Source organism: Rhinopithecus roxellana, chromosome 10 (assembly GCF_007565055.1).
Source record: "Rhinopithecus roxellana isolate Shanxi Qingling chromosome 10, ASM756505v1, whole genome shotgun sequence".
Taxonomy (NCBI): Eukaryota; Metazoa; Chordata; class Mammalia; order Primates; family Cercopithecidae; genus Rhinopithecus; species Rhinopithecus roxellana.
Window position 1 is genome coordinate 20927558 of NC_044558.1, and position 27480 is coordinate 20955037.

At 43.5% G+C, this 27480-nt stretch overlaps 2 protein-coding genes across 50 annotated transcripts in view; one reads left to right on the top strand and one right to left on the bottom strand.

Moving 5' to 3' along the window:
• The window catches only part of APAF1 (apoptotic peptidase activating factor 1), a 96466-nt gene extending 89208 nt beyond the window's left edge, over positions 1-7258 (top strand). Inside the window, exon 27 of the mRNA XM_010355937.2 lies at positions 4235-7258. Within this exon, the coding sequence (XP_010354239.1) occupies positions 4235-4381 (147 nt within the window). The 3' untranslated portion in view covers positions 4382-7258. The remainder of the gene's footprint in view (positions 1-4234) is intronic.
• Positions 5433-27480, bottom strand: part of ANKS1B (ankyrin repeat and sterile alpha motif domain containing 1B) — a 1300027-nt gene continuing 1277979 nt past the window's right edge. For 18 of the 49 annotated variants that reach the window (XM_030938482.1, XM_030938493.1, XM_030938503.1 and 15 more), the window contains 2 exons: positions 22832-22999; positions 15798-17663 (listed from right to left, as the gene is read on the bottom strand). In XM_030938482.1, coding sequence (XP_030794342.1) covers positions 17553-17663; positions 22832-22999 — 279 coding nt within the window. In that variant the 3' untranslated portion in view covers positions 15798-17552. Of the gene's footprint in view, positions 7457-15797; positions 17680-22831; positions 23000-27480 lie in introns of those variants that run through there. The other 31 variants (XM_030938486.1, XM_030938484.1, XM_010355945.1 and 28 more) reach the window with 8 other exon arrangements.

The window sequence follows — 27480 nt, forward strand, 5'->3', positions numbered from 1 at the left end:
TTGGGGCATTAGAATGACTAGCAAGTTGGGTGTTTAACTTAGTTCTGTTTTCCATGTCATTCACAATTAACTATGTTGGTGGAAAATCTTTAAAAAAACATATTTTTGAAATTTCTTCAGTAATAATAGCAGCAGTATATTGCTTTATACTTTACAAAACGCTTCACTTCCCTCATCTTACTAGCCAGCTTTGTGAGGCTTAAATTTCATTCTTGGTTTGCATATGAGGAAAATGATTTTCTATGAAGGTTATAACTTTCCTAAAGTTACATAATTAGTGCCGGGTGTGGTGATTCACACCTGTAATCCCAGCACTTTGGGAGGCCAAGGCAGGCAGATCACTTGAGGTCAGAAGTTGAAGACCAGCCTGGCCAAAATGGCAAAACTCTGTCTCTGCTAAAAATAGAAAAATTAGCTGGGTTTTGTGGCGGGCATCTGTAGTCCCAGCTACTTGGGAGGCTGAGACATGAGACTCGCTTGAACCCTGGGGGAGGGGAGGTTATAGTAAGCTAAGATCGCACCACTGTAGTCCAGCCTGGGCAACAGAGCGAGACTGTCTCAAAAACAAACAAATGAAAATAAAGTTACATAATTAGTAAATAGAAAAGCCAGGACTCAAACCCAGGTCTCTGCCTCTGTTTTCTCTAGCAGATTGGCTTTTTAAAACTTACTAGCGATTGAGGTCACGATTTGAATGTGTTGTGGTGCTTCAAGGTCATATTTTTGGTGTTTTTTTGATGCATCTTTTATGTATCCACTCAAAAAGACTGTGTTGAATGTCCTGTGTGTGCTAAGCTACTGCTGTGTGGCACAATGTTTATGGCTTGGTTCCTGTCTTTCAGCAGCTTACCGTCTATGGGGGAAGCAGGTGGTAAACCAATAAAGTCCCTAAAGTTTAGAAGGGGTCTGGGACATGCTTTCATGAGGAGGTGGAAGCAAGAGGAGACGAATGAACAGACCAACCTCAGAGAGTTAGCAGAGGCTTCACCTAGAGGGGAATGCTTGAAGTGAATCTTTTGAATAGTGGCTTACTTATAAAAGTGGTAGAAGATGATACTCTGTATCAGCGGTCCCCAACCTTTTTGGCACTAGGGACTGGTTTCCTTGGAAGACAGTTTTTCCACAGATGGGGTGGTGGTGAGAAGTGGGGGGCGGGCAGTGGTTTCAGGATTAAACTGTTCCACCTCAGATCATCAGCATTAGATTCTCATAAGGAGTGTGCAAGCTAGATCCCTCGCATGTGCAGTTCACAGTAGGGCTCCTGCTCCTATGAGAAACTAATGCCACCGCTGATCTGTCAGGAGGCGAAGCTTAGGTTCACTCACCAGCCGCTCACCTCCTGCCCTGCGGATGGGTTCCTAGAAGGCCACAGACCAGTACCGGTCCATGGCCTGGGGACTGGGGACTCCTCTATATTGGGCTGATCACTTGGACATTCTGGAAGCTTTTTCACTTAAAATTGATTCCTAATAAGATCTTATGATACTGTTATTTCTTACTGAAAACATTCAAGTGTAGATGATTCTCATTAATTGTCTAAGGCAGGATAACTGTTTGGAAAATTTGAATGACTGGTGTTTTGGTTACATGAGACCCACATGGCTACAATTTTACCACCATAAGAATCTAGCTTATAAAAAAGATAAATTAGAGGGCAGTTTTTAGCTTTATGAAAGGTTGTACCAAGGGGTACAAAAATACAGATAAACAAAAGGAATAATTTCTAGTATTTGATAGTATGGTAGGGAAATTATAGTTAACAATGTATATTTCAAAATAGCGAGAAGAATTATAATGTTCTCAACACAAAGAAAAGATAAATGTTTGAGGTGATGGATATCCCAATTATCCTAATTTGATCATTACACATTGTATCACATGTACCCCCCAAATATGTACAGCTATTATATATTAATAACATTTTTTTAGAAAAGAAAGGATGTGTATTATCCCTTTACAAGGTTTCATTGAAAACACAATTCTGTTTACAAAATGTTGCATTAACCTACATCTTTATTCAGTTATTAGGAGATCCTGAGAAATGACCACCAATTGTTCTTCTTCAGTGTAAAGATAAACTGGAACTCAGTCTGCTCTGGGGATAATGCTTAGAGGAGAGTCATTGCTGTCTGTGTTGGAAGCTGGGGAGTCTTTGGCTATATTAGCTGCTGAAAAATTTAACTGCTCAGCTTTGACACCAAGTTTCTAGAGACCACATCATTTGATACTCTGACCTCCACAGAATGCCATTACACAATTGAGAGTCTGGCTTATAAGATGTTAAAATTTTAAGATCAGTGATCATATTTTCAGAATTCTTGGGGAACCTTGAAATAAAGCAGCAGAATAGGTTTACATACTATAGATGTTATGTCTTAAGGGTGAAAGAACTTCTAGCCTGTATATTTAGTTTGTATATTTAAATGACAATCAGGCTGCCTTTGCTTTCTGGTTTGATTACTAGCTTATTCAACTGATTATGATATAACCTAGCCTGCATCTACCCAGCATGTTAATGAGACTATCCAAAAGCACAGAGCAAATTAAAAGTAAAAAGGAACAGCTGCTGTAGTGTCCAAGAAAATAGGCCTTTTGAGCCTGTTTACTTTAGAATCCAAGCTGTATAAATTGAATGCCAGTAAGATAAAGAAGGTATCCAGAAGCTAAAAAGTTCTTAACTTCCAAATTATTCCTATTTGTAAGTGAAAAAATAATTTAGTTGTTTGCCTGCATTATGCCACAGAGTACATACTGAATGACAAGAAATACACGTTAATTCGTGCACATGAAGGGAAAGCTGATCTGAAGTATGGAAAGCATGGTGATAAATGGTGGTGTGCCATGACTTGGTGGCAGCAGAGTGTAATGGTTGGGAGACTGGGCTTTGGCCTTGAGATAGGCTGCCTGAGTTCAAAGCCTGGCTCTGCCACTCATTAGCTTTGTGACCTTGCACAAGATTGTTTAACTTCTGTGCCTTGATTTTCTTATCTGTAAAATTGATGTAATGATAATGCCTAACTCATTTCAGAGATTTCCCATATACCTTTTTCCCCCACAAATACATAGCCTCTCCCATTATGAACATCCCCCCTCCAGATATGTGCATTTGTTAGAATTGATGGATCCACATTGACACATCATTACCACCCCCAAAGTCCACAGTCAGGGTTTGCTCTTGGTGGTGTACATTTTTTGGGTAGTTGAACTAAGTGATCACTGAGGTCCTTAGTGACTGAAAACAAATGAATCTCAGGTTGGTGGAATGTGCTTGATTACATTGTTATTTTACAAAGCAAACTTGTGAGTTCTGGAAAATCCCAAGTTAGTGCATGCTGCTTCAGTGAGGTTTACCAAAGTCCATTGGGTATACTTTTAGCAGTTACTAATAGTGAACATGCAAACTTGACCCACTCACATGGGAAAGACAGAATGCTAGGTACTGCCATAGGCATAAAGGTAGGTGAGACTATTATTGTGTTCATAATACTCAGGATCATGGTGACCTTGAGGCCTTTTCAGAAGAAGTTTACGTGTGTTGTCTCTGGCCCCCATTTTAGCTGTGACATTGATGGGTAAACTTTATGATTCCAATTTTTAAATGAATATAAATATTATTAGCAAATTCAATGATTGGGAAGGAAAGGAAGGACTTGGCTAGAGCCCTTTCTATGTTTGAGATGTTCAATATTTGTTTAGTAAATAAATAATGTAGATTATTTTATAAAGAAACTTGGTCAAGGGCTTTTGCATCACACCTGGGGAAAGGGAAGATTCAGTGGAGAGAATATTGTTTCCTGTAGCCCATATTATGAATAGTTTGGGTCTCTGTCAGAATACCAGTCTGTGTCTGCAAAGGGGCATTTGAGTGAAGAGAGGGGCAATCTTCTGCCCATTCTCCTGAGAAGGACATGCAGACAAGAGAGTTGAGTCCGGCCACTGCCGTAATGGACTCTGTAGCTTCCTGTCTGCAGCTCTCAAGCAGGCTGCATGTTTCTCCAGCACAACTCACAGTTGGAGTTAGGTGTAGGTGGAGCAGCGAGGCCATCACTAGTGTTCATCAGGAAAAGGCTGACCCGGTTGAACAGTGTATTCAGCATTAAACCCAAGACATTTTCCTCCTGTTTGCTTTGAGTTTGGTTGTGGGGAGGACATAGGGCAGAGGATCTGCTGGCGCTATGAATTGTCACACGGTGTAATTATCAATCTAATGAGAATTTTATTTTTCTCTGAACAGTGGTGGAACGTTGTCACTGGGGAATCCTCACAGACCTTCTACACAAATGGAACCAATCTTAAGAAAATACATGTGTCCCCTGACTTCAAAACATATGTGACTGTGGATAATCTTGGTATTTTATATATTTTACAGACTTTAGAATAAAATAGTTAAGCATTAATGTAGTTGAACTTTTAAAAATTTTGAATTGGAAAAAAATTCTAATGAAACTCTGATATCAACTTTTTATAAAGCTCTGAATTGTTTTGCAGTATTGCATTCATTACAAAAGTGTTTGTGGTTGGATGAATAATATTAATGTAGCTTTTCCCCAAATGAACATACCTTTACTCTTGTTTTTCATGATCATCATTAACAGTTTGTCCTTAAGATGCAAATGAAAATGTGAATACATACCTTGTTGTACTGTTGGTAATTCTGTCTTGATGCATTCAAAATGGTTGCATTCAAAATGGTTGCCATAATTAATGAGAAGAATTTGGAGGAAATTTGTATTTTAATACTGTCTATTTATTACTGTTATGCAGGCTGTGTCTCAGGGTAGCAGTGGCCTGCTTTTTGAACCACACTTACCCCAAGGGGGTATTGTTCTCCCAAATACAATCTTAGAGTTTTTTGCACTCTTTAAATTTGCTGTAAAAATATTGTGTCTGTGTGCATAGTCTGCGGCATTTCCTTTAATAGACTCAATAATTGAGTCTTGGATTTAGCAGGCCCCTTCTTTTTTTTTTTTGGAGACAGGGTCTCGCTCTGTTGCCAGGTTGGAGTGAGGTGGCACGATCTCAACTCACTGCAACCGCTACCTCCTGGGTTCAAGCGATTCTCCTGCCTCAGCCTCCCGAGTAGCTGGGACTACAGGTGTGTGCCACCACGCCCGGCTAATTTTTGTATTTTTAGTAGAGACGGGATTTCACCATGTTGGCCAGGATGGTCTCGATCTCTTGACCTCATCATCTGCCTGCCTTGGCCTCCCAAAGTGCTGAGATTACAGACGTGAGCCACCGTGCCTGGCCAGGCTCCTTCTCTTTTAATGGAGACAGGGTCTTGCGCTATCACCCAGGCTGGGGTGCAGTGGCATAATCATACCTCATTGCAGCCTCAAACTCCTGGATTCAAGCAATCCTCCTGCCTCGGCCTCCCAAGTAGCTGAGACTACAGGCACGAGCCACCACACCCAGTTAATTTTAAAATTTTCTTGTAGAGACAGGGTCTCCATATTTTTCCTAGGCTGGTCTTGAACTCTTGGCCTCAAGTAATCCTCCTGCCTCAGCCTCCCAAATTGTTGGGATTATAGATGTGAGCCACTGGCCTGGCCTTCAGCAGTTTTTTTTGTGAAGTAAAACTTGTATGTTGGAAAGAGTAGATTTTATTGGTCTACCCTTTTCTCACTGTAGCTGCTGGCAGCCCTGTGCCATATCTGGACTCTAGTTGTCAGTATCTGAGTTGGACACTATTCCTGCTCCCTCTGGTTTCTTACATATCAAACTTCTTACTTCAATGAACCTGATCTTTCCTAATCCTCACTTTTTTCTTTTTTAAAAAGCAGTTTCTCCACTGCTAAATGTTAGTCATTGAGTTGGGGCCAGTTTTAATCATAAGTCTTAATAAGATTTTTCTAAGATATGTGAAATAGTAAAACAATTTTCATCTAATTCCATTTACTTTTAAATGAATGGCATTGTGAATGCCATTCTTTTAGTGAATTTCAGGAGAATTCTCTGGTTTTCTGTGTAGTTCCAGAAGAGTCACTGTGACTCTAGAAGATTAACCTTCCAAACAACCTATTTTCCTTTCCCTTTTCTCTCTCCTTCCTTTCCTTCCTTCTTTCCTTTCTCTTCTTTTATTTCCAAGGTTAATCAGGAAAAATCGCTTTTGACAGGGGAAAAAACTCAGTAACTTGCTATTTTTGACCTCCTGATCAGGAACTTTAGTTGAAGCTTAAATCTAAAGAAACATTTTCTCTGAAATATATTATTAAGGGCAATGGAGATAAATTAATAGTAGACGTGGTTCCCAGAAAAAATAATCAAAATTCAAAGATTTTTTTTTGTTTCTGTAACTGGAACTAAATCAAATGATTACTAGTGTCAATAGCAGATAACTTGTTTTTATTTTTGGTGCATATTAGTATAACTGTGGGGTAGGTCGGGGAGAGGGTAAGGGAATAGATCACTCAGATGTATTTTAGATAAGCTATTTAGCCTTTGATGGAACCATAAATACAGTGAATGCAACCTTTTGCATTGTTAAGGAGGCTTTTGTTTTTAAGTGGTGGATCGAGGAGCTAGTTTACAGGCTTACTGTGATTTAAGCAAATGTGAAAAGTGAAACCTTAATTTTATCGAAAGGAGTTTCTATAAATGGTATGTCTCCTTAGAATACCCAAATCATAATTTTATTTGTACACACTAGGGGCTCATCTCACATATAGCTCAGAGCATAAAGTATTACCTTTTGGAATTAAAAGCCACTGACTGTTAAAGTATAACAACACACATCAATTTTTTAAAAAGCTTTGAATGGCCTTTGTCTTAAAAAGAAATGAAGAGCCGGGTGCGGTGGCACGTGCCTGTAATCCCAGCTCCTCGGGAGGCTAAGACAGGAGGATTCCTTGAGCCCTGGAGTTGGAGTCCAGCCTGGGTGACATAGCAAGACCCTGTCTTAAAAGAAAAATGGGAAGAAAGACAAGGTAACATGAAGAAAGAAGAGACACCTAATATGATGGAGCTGCAAATTTCATGGCAGTTCATGCAGTTGGTCAAGAGGAGGATTTTGTTTTGTAGTTTGCAGATGAGCATTTTTAAAGCATTTTCCCTTGCTGTATTTTTTTTTTGTATTAGAAATTACATTGGAGTTTGTATATATAAAATTTTTTTTTACATTATATGTCTCTTGTATGTTTTGAAACTCTCTTGTATTTATGATATAGCTTATATGATTTTTTTTGCCTTGGTATACATTTTAAAATAGGAATTTAAAAAATTTTTGTAAAAATAAAATTCACAAAATTGTTTTGAAAACATTTTTGGATTGTTTCATTCTTTGCTTGTCATTTATCTGTTAGACCACTAAAGTCAAAGATTCAAGCTGAATCCATCAACCTTTCTATCTAGGCTTTATCAGCTATATGTAAATTCAATTCTATCAAAATTTTCTGAGTGCCTCCTCATTGTGTCTCTCTGATGGTTCCTGCCCGGTGTGGCTGGCATGAAGAAGATCCTGTAAAAAAGAGAATTCATTTATTTATTGACTTAGTTTGTTCATGCATTGGTTTAATAAATACTGAGATGTACCATGTGCCTGGCATTGTTGTAGGTAGTGGGAATACAGGAGTGAGCAAAACAAAATTCTTGCTCTACAGCAGTTAAGGGCCAGGGAGAGACAGAAAAAGTAAGTAAAATCTACAGTGAGTTCGGTGGTATGTACAAGCGGAGGGGAAGAGGTTACAGTTTTAGATGGACTGGCTCTTTCAGAAGCTGACACTTGTACAGACCTGAAAGATGTGAGGAAGTGAGCTATGCATCTGTCGGGAAACCATTCTGAAGGGTACAGCAGGTGCAGACTCCAGGGGATGGGTTGGTGTATTCTGGGAACAGCCAGGTAGCCCATGTGGCTGGAGAAGGGTGAGTGTGGGGAGTCTAACAGGAGAGGTGGGCAGAAAGGAATTGGGGTAGCACCAGAGGCAGCCTCTTAGGCCACAGTAAGGACTTCACTTTTGACTCTGGGAGCCAGTGTAGGAGGTTTGAGCAGTGGAGTGATATGATTTAAGCTTTAATGAATCATCCAGGCAGTGGGAATCAACTGAAAGGGAACCAGTGAGAAGCTTTTGTAATCATCCGGACAAAATGAAGGTGGGCCAGACTAGGGTGGCAGCAGCAGAGCTTGTGACAAGTTGGATTCTGGACATATTTTGAAGATAAGAGTTAATAGGATTTGCTGATGGATTGGATAAAGGTTGTGAGAGAGACAAGAAAAGAATGATGCAAGGTTTTAGCCTGAGCAACTGGAAGAAGAGAGTTGCTGTCAGCTGAGATGAAGAAGACAATGAAAGCAGCTTTGCGGACACAGTAAGTTTGAGATGCCCGTTAGACATCCAGGTGGGGATGCTGAGTAGGCGGGATGCAAGGCTCTGGAGTTCATGGGAAAGTGCCACGCTGGAGGTAGAAATCTGAGAGTCATCAGTAAATTGATGATATTTAAAATCAGAGGACTAGATGAAATCAGCAGTGAAGTGGGTGTAGATAGAAGACGGGGGCCCCGAGACTGAGTCCAGGGCAGTCTGGAGATCAGTGGGATGAGGGATAAGCCCAGGAGAGTGAAAAGGACCAGCAGAGAGACTAAGACTTGCAAATTAGTGTGGTAAGTACAGTGAATGCAGCAGGCATGGACCCCTTAACTTAATGTCTTCTTGGCTGGAGTCCTTGAGCAGGCTGCTTATACACCCACCTATCTGTCCTGTACGCCTTGAGCGTCTACGTGCCACACACTGTTTTAAGCAGCAGAGGAAGCAATAAATAAATACATTTTAGTTGTTGAGAGATCATGGGGACAACAGATGATAAGAAAACAGGACAGTATCAGCAGTTGTCTTATCTGAAAAATGAGGATCCGTTTCTCCCTCTGGATTGTTGTAGGATTTAATGAGATAAAGCTTGTGAAGCACTTATCTCATTGCCTGCACTAAGACAGTGCTCAGGGGACATTCTGCAATGCCATTTGAGCCCCCTCCTCTTTGCCTGGCAACAGCCCCAGCTGCCATCTCTGCCTCCAGTTGTGCCCCTCTGCATGATCTTTCCAGAGCACTCATCTGAGTCACATTAAACTTCTCTGTTTAAACTTTGTGTTTACACTTCTGTTTAAACCCTGGACCTGCTCCGAGTTCCCTTCTGTAGCTTTGTGTATGCTGTTTTCTCTGTGCTGTCCTCTCACCAATTTTCTTTTTCCCCCTAACTCCCTATGTTTCACAAATTCTTTGAGATGACCCTCAAGGGCTGAAGGGCTGCCCTGCCCTCTCCTAGCATTCTCTTTTCTCTGTCATGGCTTTTCTTGTTTTGGAATTGCTTGCTTATTGAGGTCCCCAGTAAATCATAAGCTCCTTGAAAGCCAGGACTGTACAGTCTAACATGAGCCTAGCATTGCAATAAGGGCCTCAGTAAACACTTGTTGGATGACTGGAATTCATCTCCGGAATTCCATGGGATGAATCTGCCCACGTGTTCATAACACAGTCTACGTTCTCCCCTTCCATGAGGATACCATGAGACTGTCAAATGCAGTTGTAGCATATCACCAGCATTTTATCTTGCCGTTTTAGTTTGGCCTTTTTCTGTGAAACGTCATTAGGGGAAAGTAAAACTTTACTTGGATAAAAGAGGTTTGCTAATGTAAAATGAATGAACATATCCCTGGAGTGTTTAAGTCAGCAAGTATGGCCGTCTATTATTCCACAAACGTTTTATATTATAATTTACTCACTGACCTTTAGCAAAGGAGAAAATGATTTTCTAATAATTGTTAGTCTCTGAAGATTGTCACTGGAATACATTCCTTGCTCATAACCACTCCCCTTAGGACCATGGATATCCTATACAGTTGCTAAAATGCCTGAATTAGAAAATCCGCTGCTCTTGGGCTATGAGTTTAACTACAGAATTACTGTATATGCTCACATGAGAGGGGCAGAAGAAGGGGGTCACATCTGAGACGCAGCAGAGACCAGGCCTTTGAAGTCATCTGGCACCAACAATGACTTGCTCCTGAGTCAAGTGATGTGAGAAAACCAGAACTTGGGAAATTTTCATTTCAATTAAGATTCAGGAAAACAAGTTGCTGATGTTCACTGTAAATTCATTTATGAGGTCAGTCCCTCAGGACTGGGAATGCTCCTTATCACATAGAAATGAATAGAAAAATCTGCCTCTGTAATTTCCATCACCCAGGGCTGGAATATGTAACTAGAGAGGGTGGTTGAGGCCTGAGTTTGGGTCTGGGGGTTCAGAGCAACTGATCAAACTGGAAAACACTGAGCAGGTGAGTGGAGACTCCTGCTCAGTGCCAAGGTGGCTGTTCTGAGGAGCAGGAGCACACGTTCGCATTCAATCAAATGTTTATCGCCGCTCCACTCGAGGCACTGCCCAACTCTTATTTATCTTCACAGGAGTTGAGTGGATCTGCAGACTGCAGCTTCAGTTTTTAGAGGAAGAACTAAACCCCAGCAGCTAATTGGTGACAAAGCCAGGGCTAGAATCCAAATCTGCCATTCTTTATAGACAGGCCAAGACTCTTAGGCTTGTAAGTCGCCTGTCAGTTACAACTGGAAGTAGAATACTCCTAGGTTTAGCGGCAGATGACATCAGCCTGGGGGTCATAAGGCTTGGTTTCACTAGCTGGGGAAGGTCATCCATTAGCTTATGTGATGGTTTTGGAGACGTTCTTATATTCACCTTCAATTAGCAGTGGGCCCTTCACTAAGCCCTTCATCTTGGGCTTATTGCCCTACTCTCTGTCAATTAACCTCTGGAGACACACCAAGTCTTTTAGAAGGAAGGAAGGAAGGAAGGAAGGAAGGGAGCTATTATTTTTTAAGGGCCTTTTATGTGCCAAGCCCACAGGCTGGGCACTTTCCATACATTATTTAACTGAATCATAACAGTGCTGCAAGGTGTTATCTCTCTTTCATAGGTGTGGAAACAGATGCAGAGAGGTTAGGTTTCCAGGGCCCCACAGCGAAGTGGTGGAGCTGGGTTCTGGTCCACTGCTTTCTGTCTCCACTGGGTAACACTCCCTGTACCTTCTCATTGAAGCCCCTGGGCTGGAGGGTCCAAGAGCATCACTTCAGTTCCGCATTTCATTCATTACCCACTTGCATCAGGACAGATACATCACTACTAAGCTCTCAGAGAAGACACCAGATGCCGTCTGCTCCCAAGGAGCTTCTGCTTTTGGTAGTCGGATTAACTTGTATCTGTGCCTGTAGAGATTGCTCTTTGAAAAAAGCAGCAGGAACATTCTGATAGAAGGCAATGGATGGCAGAGGTGGGTTGGAATGAATTGGATTTGCCAGCACTTGGCCACTGCCCAACCTGCTGTCAATTCTCGGATGATACAGGCATTGAGCAGGGAAGGTAGCAGAGCTACTGTTGCCTTCCCTTTGGAGACGCCTGTTTCTACTTTGAAACTCTTAAGGGATTCATTTCAAATTAGTGGCAGGCCTGGGTTAGTGGATCTGTGTGCTTTCTTCTGCCATCTTGATTTCATCTCCCCTCTTCTCCTTTTCCTTTCATTTGAAAAGATGCAGCCCCTTAGAGCCTCACTTTCCTGATTTGTCAAATAGGGAACCTAATGTACAAGGCTTTTGTGGGGCTTAGAAAAATATGTCAAGAATCTGACATAGATCTCAATAAACAGCATAATAATTATCTTTTGTCCCAGTTACAAACCCCCATTCCTGTACTGCCCAAATCTCCATGATTTACAAATTGGAACCCTGCTGCTTCTGCTCCATGGCAGACACCTTGCTCCAGGCACCCTCCTCTACCACCTCCTTCTCCTTATGGCCATTGGCTTTTAGGAGACAGACACTGCTTAGCGGGAAAGCTGTCACCTGCTTTCTTCTGAACTATCCCAAACTTGATTCTCTTTGGGCAATGCATACACCCATCAAGTGGTAAGGAGGACTGGGAACGAGGGGAGAAAAGACCCTGGGCTTGTTGCTGGGGCCAGTAGCTTGGGAGTGTGTTGGTATGTGTGTGGCTTTGGCTGTCAAGTGGATCTAAGTTCAACCCTGACTACACTAACTTTCCAGCTGTGTGACTTCAGCAAATGGGTTCATCTCCTCAAGGATTCACTTCCTAGGGAGCCTTTAAATTTCCCCGGGTGATTCCAGTGTGCAGCGGAGGTTGAGAGCCAGCGCCCTCTACTCTCACCCCGATGCCCAACCAAGTCATTGCCAGTCTCCTCCTTTAGCATCACCCATGGTGCTGCGATGTCTGCTGACGCAGCGTGCCCCTTTGTGCCTGCTCTGCCCATAACATTCTCAGGAGCTTGCTGGGCAGCACAGATGTTTGGTGTGCATATTAACACAGCTGTGGGGATCTTTCCTGCTCAGGTTTGGTGGCTAATTTATAGAGCAACTCTGTCAGGATTATCATCAATCCCTCTTACAGGCACTGCTTTCTCTGTTCAAGTGTCTCACCTGTGTGTGCTTGTGTTTGCCTTTTAGCTATTACTGTGATGATTCCCACTGTAGTAGACACTGCCAGTGACCACCACAATATCCAATCTCCTCCTTTTCCTCACTAACAACCCCTGCATTGTTGGGGGCTGCAGTGTGCTCAGCTAAAACTAACGATTGCAGCCACATTTTCCGTCCTCCTATGTAGGGGTGGCCAATGAGCTGTACCCAGAAGTTGTGGGGTGGAGCTTCCAGGAAAGCTCTTAAAAGTTTGCCTTATTCAGCTAGACAATGCTTCCATCCTATGGTCCTTACCATCTTTTCTAATGCCTGGAATATGTGTGTGCTGGAGGATGCTCCAGCAGCCATTTTGTGACAATGAGGCATTCTTGAGGCTAAAAGCCACTTCCAAAGGATGGCAGAGTAGAAATACAGAAGGATCTTGAGATTTCAATGATATTATAAAGCTACAATTCCAGCTCTGTACTGCCTATCTCTGAAGTTCATGTTACATGAGGGAAAATTCAACCCCTACCTCGTTTAAGACATAGTTATTGCTGGTCTTTGCTACTAGTCCTTTGCTACTAGTCAATTCCTAACTGATACTCCCCAAAACAAACCTGGTGAATAACAGCAATTCAACAAATGTCACCGATCCCTGAATCTCTGCCTCCTCTACCCACTCACCCCAGCCACAAACACTCTGTTTTCCTGATGAGTAACTGGGTATCTAGTTGCGAGGTTGCTGAAGCTTCGTGGAATCTCAGAAAGTCATAAAGCTACTAAACGAGTTCACAAACAACTGATGCATAGACCACACCCAGCCCACAGATGAGTTCTGTGTGGCTCACACTTATTTTTTAAAACAGAATTTGTTGCCAACACTTCAAAACCCAATGATTTCGCATAAAAATCCAGATTTATTAGAAAATCTGTGGACCCAGGGTCTTCCTTTCTGCCTGGCAACAATCATCTGGAACTCAGCAGCGGTTGCCCCTGAGACGAGGCACAGTCCCCACCCCTCTCACTCATGTCACCTATATGGCTTGGAAGGCATGTGAGTTTGCAACCTGCTCAAAGCCACACCCCAGAAACGGCCTGCTAAAATGGGATTCCAGAATACACTTGCACCTTTTGTCTTTCTCAGTCTCCCCTGACTCAACACAGCACACTGGCATTGTTTTTTTTCCTCTCAGAAAACTGAGCATGCACTTTTGAGAATCAGAGAGAAATCCACCTCTCAAATGTCAGAAAACAGCTGATGCTGCCTCTTACTTGGGGGCCTCTTGACTTCCCACGTGTCTTACTGCCACTTGAGAGGGAGGGCTGCAGGCAGGCAGGCTCCCTGGGGAGCAGCTGTTGGGATGCTTGATTGAGACACTGCGACATCCAGAGGACAATTAAATTGGGTATTGAATATGAATTGCTTTGAATGGTTTTTATTACCACATCGTGAGCTGACTTTGGTTGTAAAATCTGACTCCATCTCTTGCTCTTACTGTGGTGATGAGCCAGAACTTCAAGATGTCCTGAATAGCGGGGCTTGGAACATGCCCATTAGCTCGTCTGTACTCGTGAAATCTGTCATCTGATACCTGCGCTCCTCCACTGTCTGAACCAAGTTAGAAGCCCTGATTAAACCTCCGTGGCTGCTGTCGCCACCTTCCGCCGGGTGACCCCGTTGGAGATGACAAATGAAGGATCTCTTATTTCAGCCTGATGTGGAAGTCTTCACATCACTGGTCGTTAACTACTCTTGGAAAGTTAAATGCCCATGCAGCTTTTTTTTCTCCCCATATATAGGTCTCTGAGGTTTTGGAGAGAAAAACAATAACTGTTTTAATAATAATTTGTAGCTGTGATTTTTGATGAGTTGCACACTGAGTGCAATATGTTGGCTGTAGAATGATCATCTTTGCAGAAGCAACTCTAAGGAAACTGACGCCATGCTAAGCACAGAGTGAGTTCTCAATAAGTAGACTGACTTGAGCTGAAGAAACAGTTAAGTGGAGGTGGCATTCCCCTGGTTGGCACCAAGGTCTCAGGGTTATTTCAACCACAAAAATAAGTTCCAGCTCCTAGCTACTAATGGAGTCACAATATGCAGCATGGTGACGGTCAAAAGGCCTGAGCAAGTTCAAAGCACCGTCTCTGCCTGCTTTGGAACTGGTTTCTGAGGGAAGCGGGACTCTGTTGGTGGGGCAGGCAGATGCTTGTGTCCATTTACCTAGAGGCACGGACAGCAGTAAATGTGGGGCTGCCTGGCTGACTGCTGGGGAGAAACGACTGGAGCACGGGGTGGCTCAGTGGGGCCTTGCCGCATGTAGGCTCTGTGCTGGCTGTGTTGGCTAGTCACCCAACTTTATTTCAAAAAATGTGTTTCAAACGTTCAGATCGACTAGCCTATCTAAAAAGAGAACTTAGAAATTTATTTTTTTTAAGTCTTCTTCCTACAGATTTCCTGAAAACGGCCATTATATTTTAATTCTCTTGAGGCTAGACCACTTATCAAATTTTCATTTCTTTTCAGAAATAATTAGGAGTGATGCTACCTTGAATCCAGGTATGAATTTTTATTGATTTTTGAGGATTTGGTCACGTGTTCCTTTATCCAAGCCTGTCTTCTGCTCCATCTTATCCAAACATTGAACCAGCAATATTCCCAAGTATTCCAACTTGAGAAAATCTTGTGTGTCTTGAGAAAAATCATTTCCATGACTTATTAATGAATTAACTAGGAATAATTTTCATAGGGTTCACTCACTCAAATTTATCATAGAATACAATTTAATAAGAAATAATTAAATGGAATAATTGAGTTCAAGTCCTTTTTTGAGTAATGTTAGCATTCAATGACCCCCCTGTCCATGGTTATTGAAGTTATCAATGTGTCAAATTTCCCCTTGAAGAAAATCAGCTGCAAATCTCTTCATCAATGCATGGGCCGACTCTCGTCTGCCCCCTGTAGGCCTAGTCCTTCCTTTTTCCTGCCCTGCTCTGGTCTATGGGGCTGCTGTGTGTGTAGGAAGAAATGAGAGGACTGATGACCATGTAGATAATGTTTTTCCAAACATACCATCGATGCTGTGCTAAAAGTGATCCAGTTTGGTGATCCTTTCTCTTTTAGAGATGCCTGTCTTGACAATTCCTCCGTACAGTCTGCTTTAATATTTAAAAGAAGGCAGTGGGGGCTTAGGGCTGAAATTAAAGTTTCAGAGGCCTGTGTATCTTTCTCAGACTGGTTGAACTTGGAACTATGCAACTTTTCTTAACAATTTTGCCAATTAAAAAAGTCCCTTTAGCTGTAGATGCTGAGAAGGCTGGGCCTTTGGTTCTGCTCCTAAATGGGAGTGGGGAAGGTGCTCACAGAACGATGCCAAGCACCACTGCTGTACAACTTCTGTTTTATTTTTGTGTGCTTTTTTTTATAGGATATAAATAATGACAAAAATTACAAAATTTATAACTGGAAGCCCAAGCTTATTTACACATATGCTTCTGTTTCAGCAAATCTCCTATTGACTTTGCTCCTATACAATTGCCTCCTGGTACCATATTTTAGTGTTATTTAACTCTCATTTTGCTACATACATATCAACAGTGAATAGGCAAAATATATACAAGGAACTGTTCAGTTCAAGTAATTTAATATTGTATTAAAATTCTTCAACACTGAACTAAAACCATATACATTTTTTAGTTTGAAATAAAATGTAGTTATTCTTCAAAACTCACCAACTGATGAATGTAACTGATCATTAGGTTTAAAATAATATCAGTTAATAAAAAAACATTAAGACAATTCCACAATTTATCAATATCGCTATAATGAACTTCAAAATGATTCACAATATGATTGTTAGAACAATATACATTAAAATGTTATTTTTTCTATAATGATATTGGTATTGTTTATATAATTTGATTCTACATAAATATACATTATGGTATCATACAAATACTCCACAGAGACATTAAAAAATTAAAATACCTTAAAGAAATGTAAGTAAATTTTATTTAATCAAATAGTAAGCAAACTTTTTTTTTGTTTGTCTCAAGAAAAGTTTTATTACTTTGGAATTTCTTCTTTTTTTTGTATTTATTTTTTCTAGAAAAAGAAATTTTTGCAATAGAATTTTATTAACACCTTTCTCAAACAAGGTTTCCATGACAGAAATCTTGACAGCAGGAGCACTAGATTATTTTTTTTTAACATGTTCTTTAAAACACTGTGAAGATTAAAAAAACAATCTCGGCAGGCTGATGGCTGCCTCAGCACTTTCGGGCCTCCTGCTTTAGGGAGCATCACCACTATTTTGCCACCACTGAGCCAGTCCTCTTGGTAGTAGCCGTAGAAATTTAATTATTTGAAATGAAACCAGAAACATCCCTCACAACTAACCTAGTTTTCTTATCAATGCATTAATGAAACATTCTTTTAATAAAAATATTTAATACAAGACACATTTTGCTGTGCATAATAAATTCCTCTATTTTAAATCATTCCTTCCTTTTGAACCAATCATTCAGTTGAAAGGTTTTCTTTCTCTAACATAGTTGATTACATATAAAATCCACAAATATAGAAATCGGGAAACAGAATCTCCTGGCAATCATATCACGGGAGTTGTTTTTGTCCTTTTGCATTAAATGATACTCAATGATAGAATGATTTTACAGATGCTTTGGAGGTGGGAGGGGTAGTGCTGCTCTGATTTCACCCTTAAGACTGCTGACAGTGAAAACATACTTTTAGGCAGTATTAGAGATCCCCTTTACTTTTTTTTTTTTTTCTTTTTCTTTTTTTAAGAAAAGGTATTATCCCCAAATGAAGCAAAGCAAGTACTGGGGCGGAGTCATCAGAAATACCTTGGGAGGTGGTGGGGAGGGGAGTCGGGAACATCGGGGAAAACCCATCTCAACTCACGCCTCTCGGGGGTTGCGACCGGAAAGTCTTGCGTTTTCCGTCACTGGTGCAGAAAGAACTTCCCCAGGAATGGCCAGTGGCCTTTCGCCCGTAACAAGGCCGCACGCTCAGAGCAGTCTTCCTCCTGGGCTGGGTGGACGCGGAGGCGCGAAGGAAAGCCTGCTCCGGGACTGCTTGGCGAGCAAGGCACCGCGAGGACAGGAGGACGGCGAGTATCAGAAAATCGTGGTTTCATACTTGGTATTAATGCCCCTCTTGGCTTCTTGGCCCGGCTCCACAATCCACGGTAGATTGGCCAGAGTCTTTTGCTCAGATGGGTCGATCTGCTTTAAAACAGAAAGGCTGATGCCTGTTATACGGTCGCCGCGCGGGTGCGCGCATGCACGCGGACGCCGCTGGCGAACCCACGCCAGGCCCCGCGCCCCAGGCCGGGGGCGGCGATGCTGGTCTAGGCGGCTCGCGTGCTCACTCTTTGGACACACATTTACTGCACACCGACTCTCTGCAGGGCACCCCTGAGGGTGACGGTGAATGAGGCACAGCTCTTGCCCTTGTGAGCACACAGATGGGGAGCAGACAGAGGCAGATTTCAGTGCTGAGAGGTGAGATACGAGGGGAAGAGAGGGCACCATGTAGGCACACACACCTTGGGAGCCAGGGGGGCTTCATGGAGGAGGTGAATCAGGCCATGCCACTCCCCGGCTCTCACTCTCCAGTGGTTTCCATCAGTCAGTCAGAACAAAACCCGAACTCCTCACCGTGACCTCCAGTACCCCTGCCCACCTGATTTTTCTGCTCCAGCCACATAGCTTCCTTGCTCTTCCTGCCCACCAAGCCCATGCCCAGGGCCTCTGCGCTCATCCTCTGCCCTGCCCGAGTTCCCTTCTCCAGACACCTGCATGCCTCATGCTCTAATGCTATTCAGGTCTCTGCTCAAATACCACTTCCATTGCCACCTGTATTCCTAGAAGCCTTATCTGTTTACTCCTACAAAAACACCCCAACTTTTCTGCTGTCCTCTTCTACCTTATTCTTCACAATATTTATTGCCATTATGCATCATCACATATTTATTTGTTCATCCTTCACTGCCATGTATGCTCATGGAGGCAGGATTTTGTCTATTTTGATCACTGCCATTTTCTCCAAAACGCAGAAAAGCTCCTGGCAACCCCGTAAATAATAGGCACACAATAAATACTTGTTGAGTAAATGGTATCAAAAGAATGAGGTAATATTTAAATGGACAGCTGAAGGACCAGCAAGTATTTGCCTGAAGACAGGAGGAGGAGGCAACTGAAGTAGATGGAACAGCTCATGCAGAAGTCCCAGAATAATCTGTATACAGAATAAAACAGAGCCTCATCTTCCACCATATACAGAAATCAACTCAAAATGGATTCAAGAATTAGAGGGAAGACCTGAGACGATGAAAGAACTGGAAGAAAACATTGGGGAAACACTACGGGACATTGGTCTGGGCGAAGATTTTTTGGGTAAAATCTCAAAAGCACAGGCAACAAAAGCAGAAATAGACAAATGGAATTACATCAAGTGAAAAAGCTTCTGCACAGCAAAGGAGAGCAATCAACAAAGCAAAAAGACAACCTACAGAATGGGAGAAAATATTTGCAAAGTATCCATCTGACAAGGGATTAATAACCAGAATAAATAAGGGACTCAAAAAACTCAATAGCAAAAAACAAAAACAAAAACAAAATCAACCCAATCTGATTAAGTAATAGGCAATAGAACTGAACAGGCATTTCTAGAAAGACGACATACAAATGGCCAACAGGTATAGGTAAAAGTGCTCAACATCACTAATCATCAGGGACATGCAAATGACAATCACAAGGTGATACCATCTCACCGCCGCTGGAATGGCTGCTATCAAAACGACACAAAGTAATGGATGCCAGTGAGGTTACAGAGAGAGGGAAGCACTTCTGCACTGTTGGTGGGAATCTAAATTAGTAAAGCCACTATGGAGAATAGCATGGAGGGTCCTCAAAAAACTAAAAATAGAGCTACCATATATTCCAGCAATCTCACTGCTGGGTATATACACAAAAGAAAAGAAATCAGTATATCAAAGAGATATCTGCACTCCCATGTTTATTGCAGAATTATTCACAGCAGTCAAGACATGGAATCAAACTAAGTGTCCATCAGTGGACGAATGGGTAAAGAAAATGTGGTATATATACACAGCGGAATACTATTCGGCCATAAAAAGAATGAGATCCTGTCATTTGCAGCAACATGAATGAACTGAAGGTCATTATGTTGAGTGAAATAAGCCAGGCACAGAAAGACAAATATTGTATGTTCTCATATGTGGAAGCTATAAAAAGTGGATCTCATGGAGATAGAGTAGAATGGTGGTTACCAGAAGTCGGAAAGTGAAGAAGGGAGAGCAGGGATGAAGAGAGATTAGTTAATAGGTACAAAAATATGGTTAAATAGAAGGAGTAAGTTCTAGTATTTGATAGCGCAGTAGGGTGACTATAGTTAACAATAATTTATTGTATATTTCAAAATAGCTAGAAGAATTGTAATTTCTCAACACAAAAGAAAAATGTTTGAGGAGATGGATATCTCAGTTACTGATATGACCATTACATATTGTATACATGTGTCAAAATATCACATAGCAATAAAAAACAGTCCCAGAGGTAAGGGAAAATGGTCGTTGAGGGGTTGGGGTCAGTTTGCAGGATAGGGAACAGGAGGGCAGACAACTAAGGGTGAGGAGGTGAGCGGGGGCCCAGTCAGGCTGAGCCTTGAGACAAATCCTAAAATGATTTTGTCCCTGTGCATACAAATACAACGGGCCACTCCTGGGGCGGGGCTGGGCTGTCCGCTCTCAGGAACGGCCCCAGGGTGAGATCTACACCATGGCTGCCTCTTCCTTTGGTGTTTCCAGGTCTGCCTGCCCTGTCCTAGCTGCCTGCTCTGCTCAGAACCTGGGGTGGTGGGAAGGCCTCTCCCATTTCTCTGACACCATGAGCTTTGCAGCTGCCTTCTACCATGCCTTGACTGTATCTCCATAAGGTTGTGGGGAGGACCTCATGTGTTCTTAGGGATCACTGATTATTTCTTATCAAGAAATGCCCGGGGCTGAGGGAACTAGAATACTAATGCCTGTGGAGGGGGACTGATCTTGAAGCACATAAATAACATCAGTATTATTCACTGTATATTTTCCTGTTTCCCTTGAAGGCATCTGGATGAATATTCTATGAGCTCTTATGGCACCTAACCCTTTGTGCTCTTCTGGAAGAAGCCTGTGGGGACCAGGGTAAGGTTAGATAGAGGTACCTGCTGTGAACAGATTTATTTAGCCCACATAAGAATGAATATAATAGTCTGAGAGATAATCTCTAAAACATTCTGCAAGTTCCTGGACACTTAACAGCCTAATCAATCTCAAGGATACGCTTATGAAATCCACCCACAGGCCCTCATTTATTCATCCACAGATACTCACTGAGTACCTGCTATGGGCCTGGTCCTGGTGGTGACAAGACAGGTGGGGTCCCTGTGTGCATGAAATTTACGTTTTTGTGGAGGAAGACAGACAATAAACAAGCCATCAGTAAAAAACCCTCAATTAATAAATGCTACACAGAATTAAAAGCAGATGACATGCTTGAAGGTGACTGGGTGTCTACATCAGATTGGGTGGTCAGGACATCCGCCTCTTCAAGTAGCCGAGACCTGAATGACAAGATGAAGTCAGCCATGCAGAAACTGGGGGAGGATATTCCAAGTGTGGGGAGCAGGTGGCATAAAGGCCTCAGGTAGGAGTGAGCATTATATAGGCAAGGAATGGGAAGACCTCAGCATCAAAGAGGACTGTGGTGGGGGAAACTGTATTCTGGGTACTTGGGGCAGAGGGTGCCATGACTGATCTCTGCTGTGTGGGGAGGGGAGTCTCAAGGAGCTATACTGCATAGGCCTGGGGCTAGGTGGCAGTGGCCCCAACTGGAAGAGAGATGGAGGAAGTGGGGAAGAGTGGACGGGACTGAGATACATTTTAGGGGTAGGGTTGATGGGATTTGCTCATGGGCTGGATACAGAGGTAAGGGGAAGACGGGAATCCCGGCTGACTTGTACACTTTGGGCTTGAGTTGCATGGTGAGTGGCTGTGGGGTGGGGAAGATGGTGAGAGAAGAGCTTTGAGGGGAAAATCAGGAATTGTGTCCTGGCCAGGCTAAGTTTCAGACGTCTGTGAGGCATCAAGGTGGAAATGTGAAAGAAGTTGGCCATGTGAGTCTGGAGATACAGAACTGGGAAGCAGTGTGTTGGGTTGGGTCAGTGCTGAGTGGGAGGACCAGGGGCTCAGAGCGTGGCGTTGGAAGAAAGATTTCAGAGGAGGTGCAGTTCCTGGGGATGGTGGGTAATGAGTGATGGGCACAGGAACGAATGGCTGGGGCTGGAGGGAAAGGTCCCGAAAGTAAACTGTCAGGGAAATGTGAGACCAGATGCTGGAGGGGTCATCCCTGTGGATGTTGATATTACCAAGAAGGGTGACAGGGGTAGGCCTCCAAAAGAAGACTGAAAACAAGAACTGCATTGTCACAAAGGGAGGTGCCTCCTTGCAAACGTTAAAAATGCCTGCTGCTGTTCCCCTGACAGTGGAGGTAGGGGCTGGTGAGGAGGAGGAGAGACAGTTCCAGATGGTAGGATTAGGGGGTGTGAGAGCAATGCATTCTGGGGGAGTCCCAGGGTTTCTAGTTTCTAGGATGCAATACGGCAGCCGGGGCAGAAACCAGATGGGAGGCTGGCTGGGAAACTTCCAGCTTTTGGATATTGCTACTACCAGAGGAGGCCGCTTTGAAGTCATGCAAGCCTGTTGGGACAGGATGTCTGCAGAGCCTGTGGGAGGGAAGAGGAAGAAATTCCTGGAGGAAGGCAGATGCTGAGAAGGAGGGGCTGCACCTTCTGAACAGTCACCATGCTGCAGGAAGCCTCAGCTGCGGGAGACAAAGCACCCGGGCCATGGCGCAGGCCTTGTATATAGCAGGGCAGCCTGTGCATCCAGCTTCCTCTAGCTGGGGACTGAGGACATCACCATTGTGTACTTCTGCAAACCTCTCTGGAGGCCAGGGGCTTGCAGGAGGCTTTGCCCTCTGATGAGATGGCAGCTGAAGCCCCAGGGAACACTGCTCCCAAGCTTTCCCAAACCTTTAGTTAGGTAAAATTCACCAAGAACGGCAGTACCTGCTGCTGAGACCCTTCACAGGGTTTCTGCAGGTGACTGAGAAAGTAGATTTCTCTGGAGGCTCCAGGTTGAGGGAGACGGTCCCCAAGACTTGGTGGGAAACAGGCTGAGGTGATGATGGACACATACCAGGAGGAGGCCAAGGTAAAGGATGAAGAAGAGGCCCTGGATTCTAATGGCACCCACACCACACAAGGGCCTGGTTAGCAGCCCCTTTCCCTCCTGTTCAAGGTTTTTGAGAACATCTGTATCTTTTTTACTTACCACGGACTTGCGAATGCTAACGCGGGGCTTGGGGATAGGTTTGGAGGGTTTGTTTTCAAAGCTTTCTGGAAGTGTGGAGGAGTGTCCCCCTTTTCTTGCTTGTAGTGCTAGCTGGTAAGCGACTTCGAATGCCTGTCCCAGGGTTAGGATGATTTCGTAGGCTAAATTCTGCAAGAAAAATGAGAAAGCATTTGCTACTGGCACACTGCAAATTAGAATGGGTGGAATGGTTGAAGAACACTGAGGGAGGTGAACTAGGGAGGAACTTGAACTACTTCACCAGAGGCAGCAGCGATTCAGTGGAAATCTACGAAAAACAGGACACTGCCGGTCCAACTTAGGATTTACAGCAGGCATTAGTCACTTGTGAAAAGAAAAATCTTGGGACCCCAAATCACTAAGATAAAGGAAAAAGTCAACTGGGAACTGCGTTGGGCAAACCTGCCTTGCATTCCATTCCTAAGTAAGATAGCTACAAAGATAAAAAAGCTACATACCTCCCTCACAATTTGCCCACAAGGAAATTTCCTGTGGACAAAAGACAGAACTCAAAGTCATCCCTCTGCTCATGTGTGAGATAAACGCATATCAGATTGCTTTATTTGTCCTGTTGTTTCCCTAAGCCAGACTAAGGCATAAGTGACTATTCATGTAAATTGTGTACTCAGTGAAAGACTAATCAGAAACTCTAAATAATTCAACTGTTTGTCTCTTATCTACCTATGACCTGGAAGCCCCCTTCCCACTTCTAGTTGTCCTGCCTTTCCGGACCAAACCAATGTACTTCTTACACATACTGATTGATATCTCATGCCTCCCTAAAATGTATAAAGCCAAGCTGTGCCTTGACCACCTTGGGCACATGTTGTCAGGACCTCCCAAGGCTGTGTCACAGGTGCATCTTTTTTTTTTTTTTTTTTTTTTTTTTAGATGGAGTCTCGCTCTGTCACCCAGGCTGGAGTGCAGTGACACAATCTAGGCTCACTGCAACCTCCACTTTCTGGGTTCAAGCGATTCTCTTGCCTCAGCCTCCCGAGTAGCTGGGACTACAGACACATGCCACCACGCCCAGCTAATTTTTGTATTTTTAGTAGAGTCAGGGTTTCACTATGTTGGCCAGGCTGGTCTCAAATTCCTGACCTCATGATCCACCCGCCTCGGCCTCCCAAAGTGCTGGAATTACACAGTCTTTAACTTTGGCAAAATAAATTGACTGAGACTTGTCTCAGATACCTTTTGGTTTACACACTGATAGGGCACACTTGCTTACAGATCCCCAGTTAGCCCCAGGAGGAGCAGGTTCCACAGCCCACTGGCCCCAGGAGCCCACACCATTTAGAGCTCTCCCTGCGGGCAGCTGGTTTGCCCCCGAGGCCTTGGAAGGGAAGGAGTTACTACTGGTATTTCTGCTGAGTCCTGGGAGCGCTTCAGCCTTGCCTGTGAGGATGATCCCACACACACCGCAGGAGGTGTTCCTGAGAAGTTTGGGTCTTTTTACCTCAAACTTCTGTGATTCAGTGAACGTCTATGAAACACAATCAAAATCTAATTTAGGCCTAGAGGAGAGGCATTAGTCATGCTGGTGTGGCGGCTCACAGTCGCAGCAGTGAGCACGCAAACAGTGCTCCAACAGAGCCAATTCCCCAGCTATTTCTTCAGGCTTTTGCTCTCCCTGTGGGTCCACTCTATATTTTATGATCAAATCAGCAAGAGACAGGAGATTCTGTCAGGCCAGATGCCATGACAAGCAGCGCCTGGGAGAAAAGTTCTTTTCCTCCGACCTTCAATCAGTCATTTTCTCAAGACGATTTCTAGCTTTCTTCTCTTCTCCAAATCTGTATCTTTGATTTCTGCCTTTTCTTCCAAGCACAGCTCTGCCTGGTCTTCTCTCACTGAGAAACCATCACATTGTCTAACCCAAAAGAGGCAGAGTGTCCACCACACCCTGAGGTCACAGAGCGTCAGAGGAGCAGATGCATACTGGTCACAGAGAGCGTTCTGAAGGTCGCTGCGGCAGCTGAGAGCAGACACGGTCTACCCCAAGTTTTCTTATTTCTTTTTTTTTTGAGACAGAGTTTTGCTCTTTTTGCCCAGGCTGGAGTGCAATGGTATAATCTCGGCTCACCGCAACCTCCACCTCCTGGGTTCAAGCAATTCTCCTGCCTCAGCCTCCCAAGTAGCTGAGATTACAGGCATGCACCACCACGCCTGGCTAATTTTGTATTTTTAGTAGAGATGGGGTTTCTCCATGTTGGTCAAGCTGATCTCGAACTTCCCACCTCAGGTGATCTGCCCACCTCAGCCTCCCAAAGTGCTGGGATTATAGGCGTGAACCACCATGCCCGGCCATCCAAGTTTTCATTCTGATGAATGTCCCTAGAATGTCTGTTCATGGTTTCTCAAAAATCACAGAAATATCATTCTGCTGATGCTGATACTGCAACTAAGCTGACCCTCTCTGTTCTTGCCCATCTCCACCCTCATCAAGCGCTCTGGGAGCCCGATTCCCACACTGCTGCCTGGGAGATGTGTTTATGATTGTTCCCATTTGATGATGATGGAAAGGAAGACACAGGATGGCGCCTTCTGAGGCCATGGGGAAGAGGCCCAAGGGTTCTAGACCAACCAGATTTCAGATCCATGCCAGATCTATTGTGATGGTCTCAGAACCAAGTGCGGAAAATGCCTCTGAGCTTGAGAGTTGGTTTGGGAGAGGATGTATCTGTCTCCTTTAAATGATTTGTTAGGAAATACTGACCCTACAAGATAGACATCTGCCTGCTGGAGATACTGCACCTTTCACAGCGAGCTGAGTACTTCCTTGCAACGAACACTGAGCCTGTGTTTGCCTCCAGAGATGAGTCAGCCTAGTAAATTAGTAACGCACCAGCAAATGATAGTGGAGGAGGCCTGAGAGACAGCTCTGACCGTCACTGCACAAAGAGGGCTGAGCTCTTTCCACTGCCTACACTTGGCACTCACGTCACCGTCAGCTTTGCCTCTTAGTGTTTGCGTGGGTCCCCTCTGAAAGGCAGGCAGGGCTTCTGACTTCTGTAGTCTCAGAATGAAGATGCAGGCTCTTGCTCTTGTTCATGCTACTGTGGAAGATGGCTGATTTCCATCTGTTGGGGACATGTAACAGATATTCGTGTTCTGGGTGGGAAACTAGACTAAGATGAAGGTGTGAGATTCAGTGATTCTGTAGCATGTGGTCCTTATCTGCTGTAACAGTGGAACTTAATGAGTGTGAATTCCTTTATCATTAATCTAAAAATAAGTTAGTGAAAGTGAGATCTACTTAAAGCTCCAGTATCTTCAAATTAAAGTAAGAAGACCTTCATTTGAGCAACTGAGGTTTTTCACATGACTATGGGAAACCTAAAGGTTTTGGGAGAGTATGTGTTAGAAGTCCTGCCCTTTCATTTTAAATTAGTTCCTGGTATTAGGAAACTGCTCAGATAAGACACAGAGACCAGACTGTTGGATTAAGTTTTTCTACCTAATGGCTTCTCCTGGTTCTGCTTGCATTTTTCTTGACATCTTGCTTTGGTTTTATTTGAGAATGCTTTGCAGAGTTTCTTTTGTGATTATGTATAGCACACGATTGGACACTGTTACCTTTCCTCTTTTGTCTGCAGCCTTACTGTTTGTGGTACTGATGCTGGGTGCCAGGAGGGTCCATGGGCAGCGAGACGCACCTTCCAAGCACTGTGTTGCCCATCCTGACACACCAGTGCCCTTCTGGGGAAACAGATGCTCATCCCATGGGACCTGAGGACACATGTGTGAATGGGGAAAGAACCCCCATTTTTTCGTAGGTTCATTTCTCCTGCCTCTCCTATCAACATTCCTACTATCTGAAATGGGAGAGTTGCTATCATGTAGAGGAGACTCTACTGGGATGAGGCTGAAAATTCTATTGTAAAATCAGAAGGCTTAGGTGAGAAGCCTATCTTGCAAACCTCAATGATGCTGGCTGGCTCTGAAGAGCCCATGGTGACACCCAGAAAATCTGAAAGCCCAACTGTCTCTGCCTTCAACATATTATCCCTGCAACTGTGGGGAGGCCAGTGCCTGGTAGTGGGCCTGGCACATTGCAGGCACTGAAGAAATGCTTGCTTGCTTGCTTGCTGAATGAATGAATATCCAAAGGATGAGCTGGAGTAATCATAACATTTCTAGTTAATACTCAGTCTAGTTACCATTAAGGGAGAACTTAATAGGTGTGAGGGATGTGCCAAGCCTTATATTTGTTTCATTTAAGTCTTACCACAATCACGTGCAGTAGCATAATTATCCTCATTTTATAGATGAGGCAATGGAGGCTCAGAGGTGAAATAACTTTCCAGACATCACAGAGATAGAAAGTTACAGAACTTGACATGAGCCAATATCTGTGCTCAAAATCCCCTGCTCTTGGCCCAACCCCTGTGTCTACCCAGCTTGTCTCTAAGATGACTGCCATCAACTCTCCCCTCCTGTGCACACCATGGTGTTTCCCTGTTGAGAAGTTGAATCTGCTCTTTGAATCTGGATTGGTTTTACTGACTTGCTTGACCCATAGGATGTAGCAGAAGCGACATGCTGAACTTGTGAGGTTGAATCATGAGGAGTCTTGCAGCTTCCTCCGGGGCCTCTAGGAACGTTAC